The sequence below is a fragment of the Haliotis rufescens genome, unplaced genomic scaffold (assembly GCF_023055435.1).
Source record: "Haliotis rufescens isolate VD_foot unplaced genomic scaffold, xgHalRufe1.0.p SCAF_1, whole genome shotgun sequence".
Lineage (NCBI taxonomy): Eukaryota > Metazoa > Mollusca > Gastropoda > Lepetellida > Haliotidae > Haliotis > Haliotis rufescens.
The window spans coordinates 89,848,943-89,874,898 of NW_025963779.1; the positions used below are offsets into that span (position 1 = coordinate 89,848,943).

The window sequence follows — 25,956 nt, forward strand, 5'->3', positions numbered from 1 at the left end:
CACCACACCTGCATAGAGTTAAAACAATCGGTAACTACATACAGAGCCTCATTTAACCAACTGTTACTGATGTTTTACATGAATACTTACGCGTTTGACTTGACTGTAAGATCAGAACATATTTGGCATCCATGTCATTGTTTGGGTATTTTCAGTTTTATGGGTAAGAAGGACTTCAGCGCCGGGATGAGCATGTTGACAGTGAAAATGGTGACGGCTTGGACCCCAGTCCTCAACTCTTTGAAAGAGGTTGGTCGATTATGTTGTTGTGAAAATACGAATACGAAAAAATTGTTTACGAATCCTGGTTATGAAACATGTTTTGTCAGCACTATACTCGTGCGCCTGGGTTGCCCAACCCCTAAAAGACTTACACGCCGTAAATGATGTGATGCGGTGACAAAACTAAACTGACTCATTTGTGTTACAGCTTTAAACATGTCCCACTTACACGACAAACCGGTAGTCGAATATGTTTCAGCCATCAAGTTTTGTATTTTGAATGTTTACTACACACAGTAAAATTGCTTACTGATTACGAGTTTAGAATGTAACTAATGTATGTATTCATTGCACATTTCAGCTTGAGAGTGTTTTCCCTATATTGAGTATGAAGAAATACGAAAATGACGTCAAAAAGGGTTTAATAGCATTTTATTTTGATGAGGTAAGCACAACTGATTCTTTATTGTCATACATGTTCAATATAAAATCCTATCTATTTGAAACAAAGAGACATAAATATATGGGGATTAAATGGATTTGGATACTGCAATACGTAAAGTATTTATATTGAACATGTGTGCAACAAGTTAATAACATACGTGAGCATGCCTTGCCCAGCACGACTTCAGTCAGCCTGATTGTCCTGTACACCTGCTCCTCGTGGGGATCCAGGGTCAGAATCGGTTCTCAGGCAACTACAACGCGGATTGGGTGGCTAGAATATGAGACCTGGTTGATTGTGTGTCGTGTCAGGACCACGTGGTTTGAGCTACCAGCCTCCTGTTTGTCGCAAAGATATGCTACCCGACATCCTATTACTGGATTGTGTCTGAACAACATTTACCCCCTCACACACCCAAGCTTACAAAGGCAAGGATGTTAACTGACTATTAAAGTGGAAACTGGACTTTTATAGTCAGTTAACGCCCTTGCCTCGGGAAGATGAATCACCCCTACAAATGCCTTTTTTCGATTTCAGCTTGACGTTAGAAAACGTTGTTTCGAGTTCGAACTTGAACAAGACCGTGACGTGGCTGTGTCGGACCCCAAGCCAGCAGAAATACAAGCCTACCAGTATTACGAAAAAGGTGATGCATCAAAGATCGTTTTCTTGATTACTAGTTATTCGGGCGACCTCATGCTTGTCGTAAGAACTGACGAAAATGGGGATCGGGTGGTCATGCTCGTTGGTTGATTGTTCACCGTTCCGTGATGGAACGTTTGTTTTTGTATGGCCCAGACTCGATTATTTATAGGCCACTGAATAAACAATATTGCTGATTGCGGCGTTGAGCAGCATTTATTCGCTCATTGACTTAACCTGTGGATCAGTAGGTTACCTCGCCGTCATATGGCTGAAATTATGCCAAAGCGGCGTGAAACCCAACTCCCACACTTCTGAAGGCAGTCATCGGGTGGGCCTCCAAGCGCTGCTTAATCTTAAGATGAGGCTTGCGTTTTCGCGATATTTAAGGGCAAGTAAATCTTAAATGGTAGTTAACATCAGTGACGTGTGCAGAATGAGACTTTCATTGTGACATTTAAAGGTCACGTGGTACTTTAGGTCGTCCGGCTTTTAAGTATCACTCGATGGTTTTCTTTTTCAACTGGTCTGCTGAATGGTTATTGTCAAAGTTGTTTTTTTCCAGATGTTACGATAGTTAAATCCTACGAGATTAACACAACATGTGGAACTAAAGCTGAAATCCCCGATGAAACAACGGCGCCTCCTCTGTTGCCAGGGTCACCGATAGAGATTCAGAACAGAATAGGAAGTAAGATACAACAGCTAGTATAAAGTTTATTTTGTTGGACCGGAAACCAGTCTTTGGGGTGATAAAGCTGTGAACAGTTGAACTATTAACGAAAGACATTATCCCGTAACAATAACTGATGATCCGGAAATTTGATTTGTTAATCGGGACAGTTTTACCGGGAACATCATCAGTCCAGAGTAAAGGGGTTTCACTGTACTCGGTGTACAATGTTAATTGTAGCAGATGGTGTATTTTTTGGTTTGTTGTATCTGAACAGTGTAAATTTATATATTTTCCTTCTCAGTTAGTGAATTCTCTTGTGGAAACATTTTTTTGCCAAAATATTTATATGTGTTAAATCTTATGTGTCAATCGAGATTGTCTGATTTACTAAAAAAAGCACATTGTATTTCAGGCGTGAACGACATGCCACCTCTTCCATCGCAGAAGGTTCGTTCTTTCCAGTCAAAGAATTAGCGTTTCAAATTGAAACAAAAACTACCAATATATTATTCTTTGAAGACGCGTCTTTCCATATAGTGAAGTTAATCTAGGGCGCATTGCAAGCCACGAATCGCTTTGAGTAAGCAAATTAATCGCTCATCCCGGGGTCTGCAACAGTTCGAAACGCTTTGTCACTCTTCCAAAATGGCGGCGCAACTACCACTTGGTTGCCTTGCCGTAATGAAGAACGTAATAGAAGAGGCTTGATGACGAACTGATGAAATTTATGACCACTTTGAAGTTGTGGCAGCTGCCTTTGCCCATTTCCCAGTTGATCGAGTCAAGAATTTCTTGTTCCACTTTTTTTTTGGTGTGAGAACGAAGCGACCTGTCAGCGATTGGCATGATTGCAAGCGGCTGAAAGTTAGCGTCCCGTTGTGAGGCGAATCGCTGTACATTGCTTGCAAGCGATTGGCGCTTTGCAACGCACCCCCAATTAAGGAAATGTTTTACTTTGTCGATACTTTTTTAACTCTAAACAAATTTTTGCATATGATCCACATAAGGGTTGAATAACCCCAATATTTGCCTCTGTGACTCTCAGTGCTATCAACCCAAGCTTGCCGTAAAAGGCGACTATGCTTGTCGTAGGAGGCGACTAAAGGAATCAGGTGGTCAGGCTAGCTGACTTGGTTGATGCATGTCATCGTATCCAATTGCGTGGATCGATGCTCATTATGTCAGTATCTGGATTGTCTGGTCCAGACTCGATTATTTACAAACCACTGTCTTATAGCTGGAATATTGCTGAGTGCGGCGTTGAACAACAAACAAACAAAGGTTTATCTTGTCTCCATTTTATTTTAGATGCAGGAGACGACGGGCTGCCCTGCTTGTATTAACGAGAAACCAGAAGATTTTGATCAATTAATTTGTCAGTCAAGAGCAAGTAAGTGTGCAGTAAAACTATTCCTTCCCATGAGCTTTACGAAACATCAAAGAAAATACCTTCAACCTTTCGTTACATTTTCAAATAAAATATATCATACATGCCAAATTTAACAGCATCTAAACCCATATTATTCTTTGGCCCTCGTCTAATATGGTCAATTATATTGATTGGTCTATAACATCTTAATAGTGCCTCTACAGTAAACGTTCCCTCCAGTGAATTGGTATTGTAAAAGAAGAATATTCAACTTCACCTTGATGAACCACTTGCACGGTGGGACACCCTGTTGTTCCGTGAGGCATTTTCTTGACTATGTCGGCAAGTGTTCCTTCGTGAGAGATTGGGGCTGAGAACAAAGGCCCCAAGCAACCTGTCCTTGCCGAAAGAGTCGACTGAATTGATCGGATGGTCCGGCTCCGTGACCTCGATTCATGTCATCATATCCCAGATGCGTGGATCGATGCTCACGATGTCAATCACTGGATTGTCTGACCAATATGATTATTAACGGGCCATAGCCATATAGACAGAATATTTCTGTGCAGCTTTAAACAACAAACAAATCTTCGTGTGACTTATTGTATAGAGTTTTGCAATGACTTTTTTCTTCCTCTCCAGTTTATAAAGTTCAAGCAGGTCGAAATGGTAGAGCTTCCATGAAAATCAAAGCTGATCTCAGAACTAGACGAAAGAAAAAAATAGACAAATTTGCAAGTTTCACTTTGGGGTCAGAGTGCCAGTGTGACCTTCTCAACCCTCCGAGTAAGTAGACACATCTTCATGTCATCATGTGCCAAGATTCGTTGCTTGTGGGTTTGCCATTAGTATGATTGGTTTGTCTTTGCTTGAAAATATTTACAAATTGCGATATTTGAGAATTTCCTTCACATCGTAAATTAGCGAAAGTAAATCCTGTGTGTCTTTGGGGGGGGGGGGGGGGGGTAGGCCTGGCGGCTGTGTAGCTTAGTGGTGGAACACTGGGTACAAAACCCACAATGTCGCACCTGTTCTGTTTATTATTATTGCTGGAATACTGATAAAATTGGGGTACAACTACACTAATCTATTTTTAAGCGTATATTTGTTTTTAACTAATGTTTCAAATCTGGTATGTGCAGATGAAAAGAAAAGAGGTAAGTTTGTTTTGTTATATCTGGTTTTGCTTCATATGAGATGTTGCTTTACTGTCCAGTATGTCCGTCAGTCCGTCAGTCGGGTGCACTCTACACTTGTCTCTGGATGTTTTCTAATGATGTCTGTGAAAATAGGTTTTCTACAGAATTACAACAAACCATTCAATTTCTTTATTCTTTCAGACATAATGCTTGCTAACTGTAGTTTTGTTAAAGCTTTTCTTAGCATCATATCCACACAATAAGGAGGGAAAGACCTCATCTGTTTGTTTTCAAACCTTTGTTGATAATATCATGATTAAAGTAAATAAAGTACCATAAAATTGCTATACTGTGTAAACATGAAACAAAATAGATTCACAAACTTTCGTGTTGGCATACATTAATACCAATACAACTACAATGCGATTTTGTAGGGGGCTCATAATCCTATATCATAACACTCATAAACAGAAGTTACTTACAAATACTTGTCAAAAGTAATGTTCTTCTTGCTTGAAATCTCTATCTCCAGTTTCTTGAATATAGTCATATTTTGTAAGTACAATATGCGTACGTCTATACTAACATGCCACAGAGAACTAGAACTGTGCCATCATATATCTCACCAAACTGGAACTAGCGGCCTATCCCATTAAGCCAATAATGAACTCGTACTTAACTTGGTGTATGCATGTAATCTTGATTAAATCTATATAAAATATGAACTGAATTTCACCAAACAATATATATTCACGTTCACTGCACGCTACTGGGTTCTATGGTCAATCTTGATGTTTGCACCAACAAAGTGTTTTTTTGTCATCATTCTACTAGACAACTAAAAACCTACACTGAGTGATGTCATCTTTCATACAAACACTTGCCACAAAACACATGGCATATCAGTCTTTCTGCAAAGCCTGTTATAACTGTCGACTTATTTTCTCCAGTGCGCCGTCTGTTGATTCTGTCCAACCGGGAGCAGTCATTGGTGCAGAGTGTCGATCCAGGGAGTGTTGGTCACGTGATTCACCTGGGCTCCAGTACCATTATTATTAACCTGGACCGGAACCGGAAACTGGAGAAAGAGACCCGGAAGAAGGCCCGAAGTTGCAATCGCAGATCGTAGAAACTAAATCATCCCTGCTTTATACATAACATTGTTGGTTGAATGTCCGGGATGTCCGCTTTGTAAGTCAGCTGCTATCTATTGAAGATTATCACCAGTGTGCATTGATGCTGTGCATCTTCTTTGGGTAGTGAAGGGATGGTTTAAGAACTAAGTCACCATCATCTTTAACCCAATCCTGAATCTGGACAATGTCTAACAGCAAACAGACATTTATAGCATTTGAACAGGTAAATCGCAAAAGTTAAGAATTCAGACGTTCTGTCTTAATAAACAAAAACAGATCATGTTCTTATTTTCCTATATTGTAAGACTGGAATGTATTGTGTGCAGTTTCTTGTGTGATATCTTAGGTGATCATTGAAATCAGAAAACTTCATCATTCACAAAGTGATCTTTAGTTCCATGGATCTTCAAAGCAAGAAAACATTATATCGTTTAACTTACATCAATTTAGTAATTTTGATATCTGTCTGATCTGCTTCAGCAAATAGATAACAGCTTTTCCTTTGCCAGCATAAAAGATCTTATGAAAATGTAATCCTGCCATATTTGAATTTTAGGGCATTGTTGAAATACTTATTATCATCAAATATTATTAATATTCACATAAATTGTAGATTTGGTGATGAGAAGTCATTGTTGATATGACAGAAATTACAGTTTGTGTTTTAATTTGAATTTACATTCATACTCTTATTCCAAAATACCATTCCATTTCATCTACCACCTCCTTGTACATAGACTGTTTGATCTTTTTGACTCTAGTTTAGTGGCCAGTAGTTGAATTGTTATCGTTGTTTGGTATTACATGTATCTTATATTCATAGTAAAAATATAGTTATGTGATTATGACGTATGTATATAATATATTATTAGTACACAACATATAATGGTGCAGTCCTTGCATTGTTCACCTTGCATACATCGAGTTATTTGTACTTTTCTATTATTTCGTTGCACTATGTTGGTCGAGCTTAAATTTGAATTTGAAAAGTTTTGACAGTTTGGAGAGATGTAACCATGGTAACCTAATGTCAACACTATGTGTACCTGTCATTCAAATTAATGAAAATAGGACTCATATTGACTTTATGAAAAAGAGCTACATTTATCAAAGCTGATCACTGGTTGAATGACTAGAATCTCTGAGTGAATGAGTTAACTTGGTGAACCAGAGCATCATCTGAAAAAATATCAATAACTATATTTAAAGGATGATTTGTTTCTCTTCGAAACACGGAAGATACTGTGCTGACTGAGAGATGTTTCTTCTCGTACCTGGCAATGTGGTGGACAGCAGTGATCAGGTTTGATACAAAGATAATACCAAACACACCTGGTTGTTTTACATGTATTACCTTCAGTGTCTCCATACATGAAATAAACAAATATTATTCCACTCTTGTGTTGTTGGTCTTGTTGGTGCCTTGATTCAAGATAATTCCTACAGTCAAACACTGTGATAAGTTCGAGGAATTCTGTTATGACAAGATATTCACAAATTTATGTTTCGTCAACAATTCAATATGTCCATGGTTGGCTGTCATCGTCATGTATTCTGATCTGCAAAAATGAGTTCCAAGGCAGCCTGGATGTCTCCGCCTGTGGCATCCAGGGCTCTGCGGGCCAGGTTGTCGTCAGTGATGCCCATGTCCCGCAGTTGCTGCATCTGGGCCTGGCAACAAAACAACATACATACCGCATTAGTCCGTGTTCATACACTTGTCTGTGAGACAGAAACTTATGACTTGCAAGAAGTCGGAAAATACTATTGAACCTTTACCTCATGATGAGCAGCTTTGTTGATTGAGTACCATTTAGATAAATACCAACAGCTGATCAAGGCTAACCTTACACTTAAACACAAACTAAGGGATGCAACTCTGCACTTTGCAGTCCAGTTTGCTTTTGTGTGATGTTTAATGTATTCCAGATATATCACGGCGGTCTGTAAATAATCAACTCTGGACCAGACAATCCAGTGAGTGACATCATGAGCATCGATCCATGCAATTGGGATACAATGACATGCATCAACCAAGTCAGCAAGCCTGACCACCCAATCCTGTGAGTCTCCTTCTACGACAATCATAGTCGCCTTTTACGACAAGCATGGGTTGCTGAAGACCTATTCTACCCAGGATCTTCATGGTTCTATTCATCAAATGAGTAAACCATACTGTCTTGGTAAGATGACCCAATCAACCAAGTCACTGAGCCTGACCAGTGGATTCATAAAAGCATCTCTAACGAGAATTCGAACCCCGAATTTGCATTTAAAACATATAAATATTAAAGGCTGAGTACTTCACCTGACTGGTGAAGACATTTTACCCCACACCATACAAACATCTATGGTGAGTTAAACAAAAATGGTGTAAAAAGAATCTGGGAAAAAGAAAAGAACAAGTATCTTCACAGCATCGTTTATGACAATGATATTGAGTGCTAACTGTGATGCCTTGAGCAATCTTTGATCTATTCTCGGTCATTTCAGTCACACAAAAGTTTAAACCCTGTGCACATTCTAAACTTTTTGTAAAATTTGATGTCTTTTTAGATGTTAAAATCAAAAGAATTCCAATAAATTCACAATGACTTGAACAAGATAAAATTTCTTCATAAGAAGTAACCTGCATGCCAAGTTTCAGCTTCATTAGGGTAACTGACACACTAGTCAAATTGTCCAAAATGCTGACCCATCTGTCGTCTCTTTGGGCCTTCTTGAACACATGTTGAACCTTTTCTCCAAAACCAACATGTGTAAGATGGTGAAACTTTGCATGGACCATCCTACTAACCTCCTAATATTGCTTGAAACATTTCATTTTAAGTCAAATTTGGTTTCCATGGCAACCACACGTGAAACCTACTTTTTGCCATTGATCCCCAAATGTATGCAGACGATCAGATGCAGCTTGGTGGCAGCCTAGTGTGCGTTGGGGTCACAGAGATGGCTTTCCAATTTGCACCTGCATTAATTTTTATTGACCATGTTCATCATGTACACTTTGGTTGCGCCAACTATTATGGTTGAATCAAGGTCATAATTAACATTATCATTAAAAATGGAACAGATGTGATAGGCCCCACTAGTAGTGAGTGAGTGAGTTGGGTTTAATGCAACTTTTAACAGTATTCCAGTTATATCACGGCGTGTCAGCTTAATGTTGGAGTAAGGCCTGAAGTGATTGATGCAGGTCTGAGATGTTTACCACTTCAGTGAAACCCACGAGCACGGGTATGGTGCTGACAAACCTAGAAACATAATCGGGCTGAACCGGGATTCGAACCCACAATCATAGGTTTCTGGCGTGCCCAAGGGACACAACTCTGCACAGCGAATTGCGGCGCCTTGGACTACTGGGCCACCCGTGCCCCACCCCACTACTAACTACACCAATACCACATTTCAATACATTTTGAAAAAAAGATGACCAATTATTAGCCAAAATTGGATTGGTATTCTGAGGGCACTTTTTAGAGACACAATAGCTGAGATCATTTATGCAACGTTTCAGCTTCACAGGCCGTGTAGTTTCAGAGGCGATATCTAACATTGAACAAGAGTCATCCGAAGATGACATATCCCCCCGGTGTGGTATGTCGGTAAAGTGTGTGTACCTTCAAATGTATTTAGATTGGCAAGGAAATCTTTTTCCTTGATGCCAAAACCAGAAATATAATGAAGGTTATTAAATATTGGTTCATGTAGCTCACTTTCTGATGATCTTATTGTAATAACAATAACTTCGCAGATTCGCATATGAATAGCTCTGTAGTAGCCTCATGACACAAAGGCATAAAGAGAATGTACTAGATTATGTAGCTCACATCATATATAGTATATGATATCAGTAAATAGTACACCTTAGAATAATATGTCAGGGGCTACAAATTAAAAAGATTAAAATCTATAAATAACAAACTGCACTACTAGTGAACATGATTGACATGTGCATAAAGTTTGATGAATCTCTGTCGCATGGTTCAGAAGATATGCTCCAGACGAGGACATTACCCTAAGTTCATCAAATTTCAATTTAAATTGAAAAAAGAAAAAAAAAGAAAAAATCTGTTAATAGCAAAGGCACCACTACATAACCTGCTTGATAGGTGTCAAAACTTTTGAGAAGCTAGGTTCTACGGTTTAGGAAATATGCTCCAGACAAGAGCACTACCCTCAAATTTCCTAAGTTCATTATATTTCCATGGAAACGACAAAAATAAAAAATTCTAAAAATCTCTAAATAGCAAAAGGCACTACTACTGAGCCTGATTGGTAAGTGTACAAAGTTTTGTGCAGCTAGGTTGTACGGTTTAGGAAATATGCTCCGGACAAACAATGATTACAGACGGACAGACGGACAGACAGACAGACGGTAGGACGGACGGACGGACTGACATACTGATGGCTATATCCCCCCGTCATTATATGTCGGGGGGATAAAAATGGCATTGTCATGGAACTGAGAGAAATTTGTACAGACAACATAGCTGGGATCATTCAAACAAAGTTTCAGCTCCATAGTAAAAACGGGGTACCTGAAGGTCAAAGGGGAGGGGAGAGAGAGAGAGGAGTCCAGACCCCCGGTCCCCCCCCAACCTCTGGATTTACCTATGACCATAGCAGCATCACTCACCTCTGTGGCAGCATTTTGAGCCTGCAGCATCGCCTGCTGGAAGAAGTCGGAAGAGATGATGGGAGGTCCACCGCTTGGATTAGCACTGGATGTAGACGCGCCACCAGACTGGTAAAATGAAACACATACTTGGTACATTACATAGATAAGGATCTGCATCATAAATTGCAAGAATCATGTGTTATATGGCAGTGTCATTTACTGTTAACAATGATTGTCACTGTATTACATTGTTAATGTTCAGATTCAGTAGAAGTTCATTGCATTGTATTTGGACAATGATTCATTGTCAGGAAAGAAGCACTATATAATGTTAGCAGTGGTGAGGAAGTAGTTATATTCAGATGCTCAAATTATCTGTAAATTTCTGGAATAGTTTGGATGGATGTCAAGCATTATGGGAACGTGAACTATTCCGTGATGTTCTGGTGACACTGAACTGGTCAAGCAGTGTGTGAAAAGTGATGGAAAGCTGGTTAGACCATATAAGTGGAGAAGGCGCGTCCCTGTCTTTTCTCACATTTCATCTCATATTTCATGTGACATTACATCAAGACCAGCTTTCGTGTGAAGATCACTTATCACCCTGGATTCGAAGCCTTGGCCTACCTTGGAAGTTTGACCATTGTTGCGGATAGGTGAATATTATTACCAGTGATCTTTTTGATATCACTACTGCCATCATATTTTGTATCTCATTCTGCCATTGAATGTTTTGTAAACCTAGTTAATTATGTAATACATTTGTTGACTGCATACCATTTGTTGGATGGTTTTATTCTACGGTTTTTCATACAGATTTCTTGGTTAACATATTGTTTCAATTTGGGAATCGACTTGTAACACTGGAAAATCAGTAATAGATTTTTATGCATCATTATGCAGCCAGTAATCATTGATGCACAGTATATGATGGCTGATGAAAAAAGTGTGAAAACGTTAACTTAGTGCTTCTGCACCTAATTAAAAGTATGTATTTTGAGGTCTGTAGTTGAAACCCAAAATAATCTTAAAAGGGGGCGTTGCTTAAATAGAACGACAAGCTAGGCCTGCAAGCTGATTGGACATTACCACCAGCCAGGTACAGAATATACATGATTGTTTATTAGTTGTGGGGAAACCTGTGTTTGTATATATAATACCGGTACGGATTCCATGCGTGTCAACAGTATGGCTAGTGGGTCCGTGTCAAGTAACATTGATGTAAGGTGAACTATATAGCTTCAACATTGGAAGATATTTTCCTTTTAAATATTAGGGCCACATGTTCAACCCCTACCCCTCCTCAACTCAATCCATGCCGTTATAAAGATAGACATTAAGACAGTCTGTATAACCAATTACTGCTAATAAACCAGAACGATATTTGTCTCCCCTACAGTCACTCATCTCTCACCAACATGTAACTGCAGTAGATTATAGCATAATGTATGCCAGCAGTCAGTCCAGGTATCATAAAACACTCAGCTATGTGATAAGTGACACGGACTCACAGTCTATGACATGTTGCTTCATCTTTGTAGAGCAATATCAAGACTGCAACAGTATATTGTGATTTTGAGAAAAATATACTATACAAATGATTGAAACGAACCAATCTGTGTTTTGCAATCACTATATAATCTATCTGTCCAAGAGGGAGATAATCCTGATTATTTTCGTCACTATTGTCCTCCAGGCAGGGGTTCACTTGTACTGTTTCCACTATCACCAAATCATCTTCTGAGAAACATGCACATTCCATAACTCAACAACTTTTGTCACTGTCAGAGTCGGACATATCGGCAGATTGTGATCAGGATACCACAAAGTATGTACTAAGTAAGTACTAGCAATTTTTTATATACAGGAAAGTCTCCCCAAAAAAATATGAAATGACACGTAAACAAGGAACACAATTGAAGAAATAGTATCTTTAGCACACTGTTTTCTCACTGAATAGAGAACTCAATGTGTGATGTAAATGGCCTTTGTCACATTTCAGTTTTAGAAAGAGAGAGGATTATATATTAATCCTTGAATCCCACTCATACAAAGGAAAGTACAGTGTACAAATGTTCATTGCTTATTGTGGAAAGGAGAATGTCTAGGGCTTAAAAAGGGTTGGGAATAGGTTAGCTTTGCCAAGAAGGTGTGCAGCCAACCATGACCGTGAACAGAGGATTGCCTGCTTGAGTGTGAACGGAGGGGCAGGCTTGTACGATCAAGCATGTAATTTTGGAGGTAGCTTGCGTGATCACTAGAATACATGAGACCTTCTTAATCAGTTGGATGAAGTGGAAAATGCTGTTGGTTCTTGTAAAATTGTTGCTGTGCCTGTGCTGTTATTGACATCAACAGCGTAATTAAACAGAACAGTACCATTCTCAGTAAACAAAAAAAGATAGCAATAAATAAATTTGAATAATTTCGTTCCTTGTACATTGTAAAGAGAAAGTTATTAAATCCTAAGATACAATCTGTCAACGAGAGTTCCAGCTGGGCTTACCCTTGGACTCGAGCCTTGTGCGGCTTGAAGTGCAGCTGCCAGCTGTGATGCTGTGATGCCCTGACCTCCACCCACCGTGCCAGACTGACAACAGATCAACAAGCTCACACTCAGTACAGAAGCACACTGCCCATCAAACGCTTATCCCTTTTAGCAGAAAATGTTTCTTAGTCTTATCAACCATCTTTAGAGTCAACTAACCGAAGATACCACTTCGTTTCAGTAAAAGCAGTCAATTCATGTCACATAAAATACAGAGGATTCGTTTGAATGTTATATGTTAATTGGGGTGTAATGTCTCTTTAAACAGCATTGCAGTTTGACCAGGGCACGATCTTGTAAACATGTTTCGGTTCGATTTCCATGTTAGACATTCAAACAGGAGGACACGCTTCTGTATAACAACTTCTTATTGTGATTTATGACCCGTTGCCGTGTTTATTCTAGAGAGTAGCATTGTCGCTTCTATTTAAATAATGACAATAATTATAAAGTGGGGCAGCAGGGCTCCACTAGCTGCTATGTTCACATGTTCCCCCTATTTCAGGCTTCCCTTAAGGGAGGGACACCGAGTTACCCTGGAATATTGACAAAAACAATAAAGATGTTATCCATTGATGTGGGAGGAAAGCCCACTGAGATGCAGGTCTCAGACAAGCATGGGTACTGACAGACCTATGGTCAGCATAGGCAGATCCAGAGGGGTGGTCCAGGGGTTCCGGATGCCACCTTTTGAAAAATGCTGTATCTGCCCTTGGTCAGTGTGAATGCCAATTTAACCAACAACTTGCCTACACCAAGGGATGTAACTCTTCACACCAAGTTGCAGTGCTCTCGGCAGGCAAATTGGGAAAAATTATTATTTTGTTCAAAATTGGGACATTTCTTTTAAGATCTTATTTTCTTTATTTTAGGGTATTTCAACATTGTGTTATAACATTGCATTCAAATATTTACATGACATGGGATTATTATTATTCTAATTTGGGAATTTTAACCGACATGTACTGGCGACTTCATGAATATTCCCTGCATATCTGTAATTCTGCCACCCATGCCCTCTCATGTGATAAACAAGGCAAACCCCTTTTGGGAAGGAAGGACAAACAACAGGACATCGATCATCCCTCATTATCCAGTGCATTAGGTCTTCATTCTATGAGGACAAATACCTTGGACTCATCACCATAGCTTGTAGTGAGACCTATTTGAATGACAGTCTGAACACTCTTCTGATATAAGTAAATATACTGATAGCTTGCACTTACAAGATGATGATTTTCACGAAGTGGATTAACGCCAAGCTTTGAGCTGCCAAGAGCTGCTTTGATTGCTCGTTGATTTCTTGCTTAGAGCGAGAGACATCCTGTGCTAAGATGGTGATAAGAGAGATTGAGATAGTGACGTCACTTCCGTGACGAAGCTATGGTGGCGAATGTAGACATAATACCGGTACACAGGCCAACTGAAGATAGAGATGTAACTTGATGACCTTTTGGGCCATTGGGTACTCACCGGTGGGCCCGCATCCTCCTCTTCATCTGACATCTGGTCCAGAGAGTATGTCCCTACAAGATGACATGTAACCATAGTAACAGTGCCAAAAATCATCAATCGACAACAGACCCCGAACCATTCCCACTAAGCAGCTGTCAAATCAATACTTGATGTGAATCGGGGGGGAAAAAGGGAGTTTTTCTGAATGTTTTTAGAGATGTTGAATATGCAGTAAAACAGGGGTACCCAAAACAATGAATCAAAATATGAAAAAACCTGTATTTTATGTTACCCTGCACAACACACACTTACTGCAAATCAAATTTTACAATGATATGGCCGACTCATAACAAAACAATTCAAATGGGATTGGAATTCTTTTTTCAGAGACACCACAGCTGGGATTATTAAAAACAAAGCTTCAGCTCCATGGGCCTTATAGTTTCAAAGACATTGAGCTAAATATCACATGATCTGCTGTTTGTTTTCTTTCGATACACAAGACCAATGAATGTTATGCTTAGTGTCATCCAATCACAGCTTCAAGATATCAGTCACTGCCTCCTCACTGTGGGAGACAGGAACCCAGGCAACTCCAGATCTTGATTTCAGTGTATACATATGCTGTTCAAATTACATTGTTTATGATACATGCATTGATCTGGCAAGTGGAATGTCCTGTACACCACACGATGACAACTGTTGATTTGTAAATATACCAAGATCACATGAATATAATGGGACGGATGATGCATGTAAATCTTAAATTGACTGACTAATTGGGGAAAAAAGCAGCTGTAGCCTGCTTGTACATGCTGGGGACAGTATGCTAACCTGTAGAGACTCGGGCAGCGTCCTTGGAGCCCTCCTCATTGACAGCTGCTGCTATTGTGATGGCGGCATTGCCGAATGATGGATGTTTCTCCAGCAACCTACAAATGATATGGGTCATGAGGCAACATACCACAGCCCTGGTTGGAGACTGGTGGGCGGGGTATAAAGGTAAAATACTACATCCCTGGTTGGAGACTGGTGGGCGGGGTAAAAAGGTAAAATACTACAGCTCTGGTTGGAGACTGGTGGGCGGGGTATAAAGGCAACATACCACAGCCCTGGTTGGAGACTGGTGGGTGGGGTATAAAGGCAACATACTACAGCCCTGGTTGGAGACTGGTGGGTGGGGTATAAAGGCAACATACCACGGCCCTGGTTGGAGACTGGTGGGTGGGGTAAAAAGGTAAAATACTACAGCTCTGGTTGGAGACTGGTGGGCGGGGTATAAAGGCAACATACCACAGCCCTGGTTGGAGACTGGTGGGTGGGGTATAAAGGCAACATACCACAGCCCTGATTGGAGACTGGTGGGCGGGGTATAAAGGCAACATACCACAGCCCTGGTTGGAGACTGGTGGTAGGGGTAAAAAGGCAACATACCACAGCCCTGATTGGAGACTGGTGGGTTGGGTGAAAAGGCAACATATCACAGCCCTGGTTGAAGACTGGTGGTAGGGGTAAAAAGGCAACATACCACAGCCCTGGTTGGAGACTGGTGGGTGGGGTATAAAGGCAACATACCACAGCCCTGATTGGAGACTGGTGGGCGGGGTATAAAGGCAACATACCACAGCCCTGGTTGGAGACTGGTGGGTGGGGTATAAAGGCAACATACCACAGCCCTGATTGGAGACTGGTGGGTGGGGTAAAAAGGCAACATACTACAGCCCTGGTTGGAGACTGGTGGTAGGGGTAAAAAGGCAACATACCACACTGACGGGTGGGGTGAAAAGGCAACATATCACAGCCTTGGTTGGAGACTGGTGATAGGGGTAAAAAGGCAACATACCACACTGGTGGGTGGGGTGAAAAGGCAACATATCACAGCCTTGGTTGGAGACTGGTGGTAGGGGTAAAAAGGCAACATACCACAGCCCTGGTTGAAGACTGGTGGTAGGGGTAAAAGGCAACATATCACAGCCCTGGTTGGAGACTGGTGGGCGGGGTATAAAGGCAACATACCACAGCCCTGGTTGGAGACTGGTGGGTGGGGTATAAAGGCAACATACCACAGCCCTGATTGGAGACTGGTGGGTGGGGTAAAAAGGCAACATACTACAGCCCTGGTTGGAGACTGGTGGTAGGGGTAAAAAGGCAACATACCACACTGGTGGGTGGGGTGAAAAGGCAACATATCACAGCCTTGGTTGGAGACTGGTGGTAGGGGTAAAAAGGCAACATACCACACTGGTGGGTGGGGTGAAAAGGCAACATATCACAGCCTTGGTTGGAGACTGGTGGTAGGGGTAAAAAGGCAACATACCACAGCCCTGGTTGGAGACTGGTGGGTGGGGTATAAAGGCAACATACTACAGCCCTGATTGGAGACTGGTGGGTGGGGTATAAAGGCAACATACCACAGCCCTGGTTGGAGACTGGTGGTAGGGGTAAAAAGGCAACATACCACAGCCCTGATTGGAGACTGGTGGGTTGGGTATAAAGGCAACATACCACAGCCCTGGTTGGAGACTGGTGGGCGGGGTATAAAGGCAACATACCACAGCCCTGGTTGGAGACTGGTGGGTGGGGTATAAAGGCAACATACCACAGCCCTGATTGGAGACTGGTGGGTGGGGTAAAAAGGCAACATACTACAGCCTTGGTTGGAGACTGGTGGTAGGGGTAAAAAGGCAACATACCACACTGGTGGGTGGGGTGAAAAGGCAACATATCACAGCCTTGGTTGGAGACTGGTGGTAGGGGTAAAAAGGCAACATACCACACTGGTGGGTGGGGTGAAAAGGCAACATATCACAGCCTTGGTTGGAGACTGGTGGTAGGGGTAAAAAGGCAACATACCACACTGACGGGTGGGGTGAAAAGGCAACATACCACAGCCCTGGTTGGAGACTGGTGGGTGGGGTATAAAGGCAACATACCACAGCCCTGGTTGGAGACTGGTGGGTGGGGTATAAAGGCAACATACCACAGCCCTGGTTGGAGACTGGTGGGCGGGGTATAAAGGCAACATACCACAGCCCTGGTTGGAGACTGGTGGGTGGGGTATCAAGGCAACATACTACAGCCCTGATTGGAGACTGGTGGGTGGGGTATAAAGGCAACATACCACAGCCCTGGTTGGAGACTGGTGGTAGGGGTAAAAAGGCAACATACCACAGCCCTGATTGGAGACTGGTGGGTTGGGTGAAAAGGCAACATATCACAGCCCTGGTTGAAGACTGGTGGTAGGGGTAAAAAGGCAACATACCACAGCCCTGGTTGAAGACTGGAGTAGGGGACAAGTGCAGAAGGGAAACCAAATAGCGCTTACTTTCCCTTGCCCTCAATTAAATACTTGTTTCCAATTTCATTATTTGGTGCATTTTGAATAAATACAAAACCTTCATCTAACTGAGTAATTTTACAATACACACCATGGTGGTGTTATGTTTTACTGTGTAAAAAGCGATCACACTGCTTACCCCTATGACTGAAGGTTCAGGTATCACAAATTTTACACCTGGGTTTGATTCCCCTCATGGGTACAATGTGTGAAACCCTTTTCCAGAGATATTGCCAGAATCGGGCTAAAGGCAGCATAAAACCATACTAATTCACTCACTTTTTCTATGGGCAGGTTATATAATTTCTAAATCAGCAGTAATGGTAACAAATGAATTAGAGTGAGTGAGTGAGTGAGTGAGTGAGTGAGTGAGACAGCTACCATACACAGAAACCAACGAGCATGGGTGTGATGCTGACTAACATGAAAACATAAATCACTGGGATTCGAACCAACGATTATAGGTTTCTGGCCTGAGAAACAAAGTCAATTTGTTCAGCAAACTGAGGTGCCTTAGACAATTGGACCACCCATGACTCAGGGAAGCACTATAGTATAACCTTTGAGACTCATATTGAAGTGATTTAGCAGTGAAATGGGTACTTACTTTGAAATGTTCTGTGGATGCGCTAGGATAGTGAGGAGATCTGGATCTTGCAGCATTGCTGAAGAACAGGATGAGCTAAATAAAGCAAAGTATCAAGGCACAGGAGACACCTATATTCACTAATGTGAGGATGTGCAAATACGTTTTTAGAAAAATAGAGAATCTCTTTTGATATCAAATATCAACATGAGCGAATAAAAGTTTAAAATTCCTTGGAAAGCCTTGAACTTTAACTGATATATTGGACATCAAAAGACACAAGGGTGAGATTCTATTTATAATCTAAAATCATTCTCCCTACCTTTTCAGGTTGTTAATATAATATATTGTGATACGGTACATATCGCAATACGGCCTTGTGCATCACAAAATATTGTGATACACTTTAAACTTCCAATACCCATCCCTAATGTTAACCAAGCATTGTGATGCAATTTCATTGTAGCAATATCTCCTCTGATATTTTGACAAGCATCAGTTTTTAACTTTTATTGACTTGTGTTGATACTAGATTTTATATCAAAATTTAATGGGGTTATAAGCAGAATATCTGTCCTCATAAATAGAGGCTCCATAATGGTGTGCACAACCTCCTCACTTACATCCACTGAGATCACATTTTAACAGACATGTTCAACTTTAAATTAACCAACTGAAAATGACATTTACACACGACAGGTGAGTAACCCTGTTATCTTAGAGAGAGGAAAAGCTCAAGTGACTCACAGATAGCCACAGGGTCGCTGTCAAGACCGGGCGTGGCTGCAATGATGTTCTCGATGGTGTCTGGATCTGTCAGCATCTTCTCCACCTGCCAACAATACCAGAGATTGAAACTGTGGAGTTCCGAAGTCCTTGAGGTCAGCTCTTATAGTAAATAGCCCGGGACTCCTAAATGTTCAACTTTCAACATAAGGTATAAATGTCAAGGAACCTTACTTTCATGCCTAATTTCGACAAATATACCTGATTGACAACTAACTTCACAGTCGGCATGGCCTGACTTCAATTCACATACAAAATGAACTTACTTGCAAAGTTAGTCAAACTGGAATGTTTCAAGGCAATTTTCAAATTAGTGTTCATGCCAACATAAGTATTATATTTTAGATTTTGAAAAATTAGTGTTCAATAGTGTACTATATACATTCACCTGCAAAACACAAACTGGGCAAACATATTTGAGCTCATGTAAATCTCTGTATACATTCACCTACAAAAACACAAACTGGGCAAATATATTTGAGTTCATGTAAATCTCTGTATACATTCACCTACAAAAACACAAACTGGGCAAATATATTTGAGTTCATGTAAATCTCTGTATACATTCACCTACAAAAACACAAACTGGGCAAATATATTTGAGTTCATGTAAATCTCTGACTGTGACTTAAGTCATAATGACTCATCTAATTCCAAAACAGGACTGGCTTAATCCCACATATCAATTCAAATAAAATGTTGTCTCTTATAGCATTTGTATAGTTTATATGAAAATATTGGAAATTTTAGTTTAAATTGTACATATCTTCTTTCTTCTTCGATCCTATGCGGAAACAAGCTTGAACCATGCTTCCAGCTTCTAAACCAAACACTTTACCCGAACACACTCCAGCATCCCTGTGGTTACTGACCAGTGACTGTGTCAATTACATGCTCCGTGCACAGTAAGCTTTTACGACCCAATCGTATGGGTATAGATTTAATATCAAAATCTATTGGAGTTATAAGATGAACATTTATACTCATAAATAGGAGGTCAATCACCTCATCACTTACATCCACTGAGACCATATTTTAACAGACATGTACTATTATGAATTAACTAACTGAAAATGACATTAACATACAAAAGTGAGTATAACAAGCCCTATGTAGGTGAGTACCCTGCTACCCTGTGTGTATCTCTGCCAACTCTTTCTCTTTTGTAGAGCTATCAGGAACCAAGATGCGGGCATGCTCAGGTGGGTATATCGTGTGTGATAAATATATACATATACTCTTTCTACTAAACATTTCTACACTTATCCTATCTCACACGTGCATGTATAGATTCTGGTGTGTTTGTATTAATTGTGAATATATTGTGAGAAAATCAAACTTGAACATACAAAACATAACATGTCAAAAATCTACTTATTCTTACCATGCTTCAGTACAGTAAACATCAAGAACACACAGAGATCAACAATGTTGTCAACACACTAGTTTAAACGCTCCATTATTTTTCAGGAATGGAGAGATGTTTGTCAGTTATACATTATCTTGAAACAACATTTCAATTAATTTTGCATTTTGAAATTGACAGAACAAATTTATAAATAATTTGACAAGTGAATAATTTCAAATTTTATCGGAAAACGTCTGTTGCCAGCAGGGGTTCGAACCCACATTGTTTGATTTAGGGATGTGTGTAATTTAAGACCTCAGCTTCAGTGACACATGAGGGTATGGCCTGAAAGTATCTATTTAATATATGTATTCCATATTTTTTTGCATAATGCTTAAAAGCTCAAAAATAATATACATATGGATATAATGTTATGTTAGATAAACCCTTGACGAGAAAATAAATAAATAAATAAATAAATATATATATATCCTTGTTTGGGGCTCCATGTTTCCAATAATCCCTGTCAGCATGTATTTACAATGTGCAAGCGATTGATAAAATACTGGTTTAGGACCACACAAAATTATGAAGAACCGTGTACCATGTATTGTCCATATCAGCTCGCGACGGAGCTTGGTGCACGTGCAACAGCGGCAGAGAACGTTTTCCTCGTGCATCATGCAAGGGTGTCTCATGTAGTATAAATAGAGACTACAAACAGTTCTGGTTTATTTTTCTAATGTTTTCCACAAGAGAATATCTTGTCAAAGAGTAAAAGTAGGGATGCGTTTTAAGTAGGGTAATATCCCCGTAACTCTCTATTCCTTAAAAATAATGGGCTTCGGGTCCACTATTTTAAAGGAACTGTGGGTCACGAGGACATTCCCCTCTACATCTATACATGGTTATGAATTAATTGTTCTATAATGCTTAAAAAAGAACCGATATATCCAGTTTGTGTATGTGTTCATGGAGTACCAATATGGAAATAGACATGTCAGCTATGATGTGGGTACATTCGTAATGATAAGACTTTTTACCTCTCGTTTCCATATAACCAATTTTCATGAGTCACTGACATTAGACTTTCACTTTTTTCTACATGACACAAATTACAATTAACCTATTGTTAACCAAAATTGAGAATACATTGCAAAATGCAACATTTATATAAAGTTTACTTAGTATCTCGACCGTAATACCTTGTTCAGCCCATGAATGAATCACATCAGGCTACTGATTCTACAAGTTGTACAAGCCAGCAGAAGTGAACATCGCACAATGCTCTTGGAACAACAACCCACCAGAAAGTGAATGTTGCACAACGCTTTTGGAATGACAACCCAGCAGGAAGTGAATGCGGCATAACACTCTACGAACAACAACCTAGCAGAAAGTGAATGTCTCACAATGCTCTTGTAACAGCTACATGTTCTACAACTACCCAACAGAAAGGCAATGTCTCACAATGCTCTTGTAACAGCTACATGTTCTACAACTACCCAACAGAAAGGCAATGTCTCACAATGCTCTTGGAACAGCTACATGTTCTACAACTACCCAACAGAAAGGCAATGTCTCACAATGCTCTTGTAACAGCTACATGTTCTACAACTACCCAACAGAAAGGCAATGTCTCACAATGCTCTTGTAACAGCTACATGTTCTACAACTACCCAACAGAAAGGCAATGTCTCACAATGCTCTTGGAACAGCTACATGTTCTACAACTACCCAACAGAAAGGCAATGTCTCACAATGCTCTTGTAAGCTGGGTTGAGGAGGTCACTCTGTAGAGCAGCAATAATCTCAGCTTTGCTTGGGGTGTGACTCGCAGCAGCTGCAACAGACAAGGAAGTGGGATTCAGTCATTATCATCATCATAGGCTTTACATGGGTTAAATGTTAAACGTTTATGTTGCGAGAGCGAGACTCCATTCAAGAAGGCTGCAGCCAGTGAATGATCGCATTCGGTGTTACCAGTTTAACTTATAAGGTAATGCTCTCTATGTGATAGTATATGTGACGTAAGAGAGGTAGGTTGCTTGGGGAATGACCGTTGGACCTTAGTCTGGTTGAGAATGCTGCTGTGTGCACACATACATGTCTTATCGAATATATAACCAATTAAATAACCTTGACTCAAGAATGGTTGTTTTATCTCTGGGCCATATTCCGATCTAACACATGAAGCAATCTGTCCCACAGTTAAGGTACCTTTCAAGTGAACAGACATGTGAAATGAACAGTGGTTATGGTAGTTTGCCTACATGTTAATTATCTTTACACAGGCAATTGTATTAATACAATGATCATGGGTGAGGTTTGTTCAACACCACTATGTACTCCTATAGGGGGTTTGTCAGATCTTCGTGCAGAGAGGAATACACTTAACTATGCAACTAGTTGGGTTGAAATGATACAGCAAGGTCAAGAGCACAATATGATATGTATCGCGATATGCATATTTACTTCAAATCGTGTTGAAACGTCTTGAATATAAATATTTCAGAGCAGGTTCAACAGGAAAAGATAGCTGCAGACACTTGTTCATTGTGGCTCTTTGTAGTAGTGAATTTTGTTACAACACATTTTGCAATTTTTGACTGACAAAAATGGTGGGGATTCATTTAACGATGTATTTAAGCATGTGTGTTATCATGTATTGATACAGAAAAAAATATATTGTGTATCGTATCGGAGCATGAAAACTCACACTGCACCGGTGCACCTCTAGCAACTAGTGACTGTTGCTGGTCTGATTCCTAAAGCTGTGTTTTGTACACTACCTGCTGGTTCATCTCTTATCCTCTTCTGTAACACATAGACAGTTGAGCCGGGTCTCAAACCATAAGCAGTGAGTGGTCTGCTTTCTAGTAGTCGCTGACCAGAGTATATCAATTCTGAAAAGAAATCCATAGAGATATTGTTTGTTATCTCTAGTGACCATTATGATTCAAATACTTCTACTCCACAAGAACTACTTTCCCACAACTTCATTTCTTGACTAACCCCGCTAACAGCAGTAGTATCACTCACATGTACCAACAAATTTGGTGTAAATCTTTGATTGAAAATTGATACATTTAATTTATTATTTATCATGATTATTGTGTTTTAGTCATGTTGTCAAGTATTATATTTTATTTTAATAACATAACATACACATAGGGACCCAGGTTAGAATAGGTCCCCAGTACAACACTGCTGTTTACAAATTGGACCGGGTAGTTTACAAATTGATGGTTTGGTAAATTTCATGTACCAGCACGGTTTGAAATTCACAAACGGTAAGTCTGCTTGTCCAAGACTAGTAAATTTACGCAGGACTAGTGATATTTTCTTGTTGACGACCATTAGTTGCCAATAAATACATGGCAACTTTGCTGTATATCGTTTTTGCAGAATATTGAAAATAAACTAATTTCTAACTTGTCTAACCCTGCTAAGTGACCATATCCTGATGAACATTTCTCATAATAACAATAACTGGTCAAGTGGTTTGCCTGGAACAGATACCATTATTTATATGGTCTCATTATATAGGCGTAAATTTGCAGACTGTGGTATAAAAACAACAACAAACAATACAAAATTTTCAAAATGCTACAATAAATATGGTAAATGTCAAATAAAACAGTATCAGAATTCTAGTAAGAAAACTAAAAGTTGCTTTAAGGGAATAGTTCCTTTCCTCAGGCAAAGATGGTGTACAATTTTACAATCGAATAATGAAATATAATTAAAATAACTATCTCAGGTGGTAGGACTACATGTGTTTTACATTCAAAATGTTCAATTGTCTGTTGGAACGAGACTACTATACTACTGTGTTGAGGATAAGAACAAATTCAGTGATAGTAGGTCTCATTGACTAGTAGCATTTGAGGGCAATACTATTCTGACCCAGATCTCAATGCTTCAATTTTGCTACAAATTGGAACTGAATAAAACTGACAGAAAATGTAAACATTGTGAAAAATATTTGTCTCATCCCAAGCTGGATCAGATACAAACAAATTAAGGTTTATTTTCACAAATTTCTAAGGCTGTGTGACCTAGATTCAACCATGATGTCTACATTATTATCGAATGAGTGTAAAACATGCTAAATGAGAGATGTTCAGTCAGGAATACGAGACGAGATCAATCATTTCATCAAGAAAGAAAGACATGATGGAAGGATGAAATTGACATCAGAATGTGTAGACACCCTTTCTGTAAAAAAATGTGTTTCCTGTTGTCTAAATTCTACCTCCTGGTTGGTTGCATACACACACTGTCACTACAGCGACAGCAGGCTACAACAAACTGCTCAAGTCACAGCAATGAGCAAATGGAAAGGTACTCTCTCCTACCCAGAGTTCTTAGCGGCCAACCTACTACCCCTGCCTTTTCGATTACAGAATCTTTATGCCACCCAATAGTATCATAAAAGATATATATATATATTATGTACTGGCTAGCATGGCTAGCATACAGTTATCACTGAGGACCAATTATCATGATTATCTCCAACACCCTGTTATATATGGCTCATGTGATCGCATCATGTTTTACTTTTGCTCATTTTCAACAGAAGAAATATTCATCCGAAAATGATGAACAAACCTGACTTTTGTTAGGAATATTAGAAACATACTGCTTAAGCATATTGCTGAAATAAAACATTAATTTTAATGAATAATATAATTCAGTGCAATACCAGTGATAAAAAATGTAATATGTATAACTGAAGCGGAGCACTGTTAAGACGGCTATGAGGTACAATAAGTCTACAGGAAAGCTCTATTTCCACTATTCTGATTCCCTCTTGTGGCGTAATAACAAGAAATCTATTCACACTTTTTCCACAGACAGAAATAGGCACAATTGCTCATAGTTTCACAAAAGCATTGAAAGTCTATGGTAAATTACATTTAAAACACGGTATATTTCAGAAATAACATGAAACAAATGGCGATAACTGGTCGCTGGCCAATATACATTATACATATTACGATCCTTGGGTTAGGCTAGTTATGTGGTGGATGTGTTAGGGCAGGTTACCCCCACACCTCTATCCTTATCTCATAAATGAAAATAGTGGTAAACATATTGATATAGCGGCACATCCAACACAGGCCATTCAGTAAAATACATTATTTTTCATCTGTTTCAGAAAGCTTCGAAGGGCTTCAATGGGGCTCGCCTGCTCTGATTCAGCGAATTTGTTTTTAAACGAAACATCCCATCACGGGATTATATTTGCTTGTGGCATAGGCGTAATGCTAAGTCATCACTTCGCATGGAGGGTCATGTATGGTTCACATTAGTCAAACGTAATTCATAAGATCACCTCAATACATCAACAAACATGGCATTTAGTGATGAATGTACTAGAATCTTCAGCCTACAAAAGTGTGTTACCTAATTTCGTGGCATCACGAAATTGCGATACATAATTTGTAATTCGACTTCTATTAGTTCAATAACAAAAATACCGATGTCATCTTTTGAGGCTTCGATCTTCTTGGCTATTTCTTGTAAAAGATTAGTGACTGAACCTTCAATATTCACGTCTTGCAGACGAAATCTACCAGTTTTTCCTGAGTCGGTTCGATCACGGACATTGATGTACGCCATGTTTAGATGTGACGTCAC

The 25,956-nt window shown here is 39.8% G+C and overlaps 2 protein-coding genes across 5 annotated transcripts in view; one reads left to right on the top strand and one right to left on the bottom strand.

Annotated features, from left to right (window-relative positions):
* LOC124134186 (alpha-2-macroglobulin-like) overlaps window positions 1–7,024 on the top strand; it is an 82,099-nt gene extending 75,075 nt beyond the window's left edge. For 2 of the 3 annotated variants that reach the window (XM_046498897.2, XM_046498899.2), the window contains 9 exons: window positions 156–249; window positions 584–667; window positions 1,205–1,313; window positions 1,875–2,000; window positions 2,398–2,432; window positions 3,294–3,375; window positions 3,997–4,140; window positions 4,497–4,511; window positions 5,444–7,024. In XM_046498897.2, the coding sequence (XP_046354853.2) occupies window positions 156–249; window positions 584–667; window positions 1,205–1,313; window positions 1,875–2,000; window positions 2,398–2,432; window positions 3,294–3,375; window positions 3,997–4,140; window positions 4,497–4,511; window positions 5,444–5,622 (868 nt within the window). In that variant the 3' untranslated portion in view covers window positions 5,623–7,024. The remainder of the gene's footprint in view (window positions 1–155; window positions 250–583; window positions 668–1,204; window positions 1,314–1,874; window positions 2,001–2,397; window positions 2,433–3,293; window positions 3,376–3,996; window positions 4,141–4,496; window positions 4,512–5,443) is intronic. The other variant, XM_046498898.2, reaches the window with a different exon arrangement.
* Window positions 6,391–25,956, bottom strand: LOC124134187 (ubiquitin-like protein 7). 2 transcript variants are annotated; one of them, XM_046498900.2, is made up of 10 exons: window positions 25,797–25,956; window positions 23,103–23,216; window positions 22,071–22,153; window positions 18,924–19,008; window positions 18,198–18,255; window positions 15,088–15,185; window positions 14,272–14,324; window positions 12,757–12,840; window positions 10,269–10,376; window positions 6,391–7,300 (listed from the first exon to the last, which is right to left on the bottom strand). In XM_046498900.2, the coding sequence occupies exons 1-10, from the start codon at window positions 25,936–25,938 to the stop codon at window positions 7,175–7,177; spliced, it is 951 nt and encodes a 316-aa protein (XP_046354856.1). In that variant the 5' UTR covers window positions 25,939–25,956; the 3' UTR covers window positions 6,391–7,174. The 2 variants fall into 2 exon arrangements, with proteins under 2 accessions (XP_046354856.1, XP_046354857.1); XM_046498901.2 differs by lacking the exon at window positions 12,757–12,840.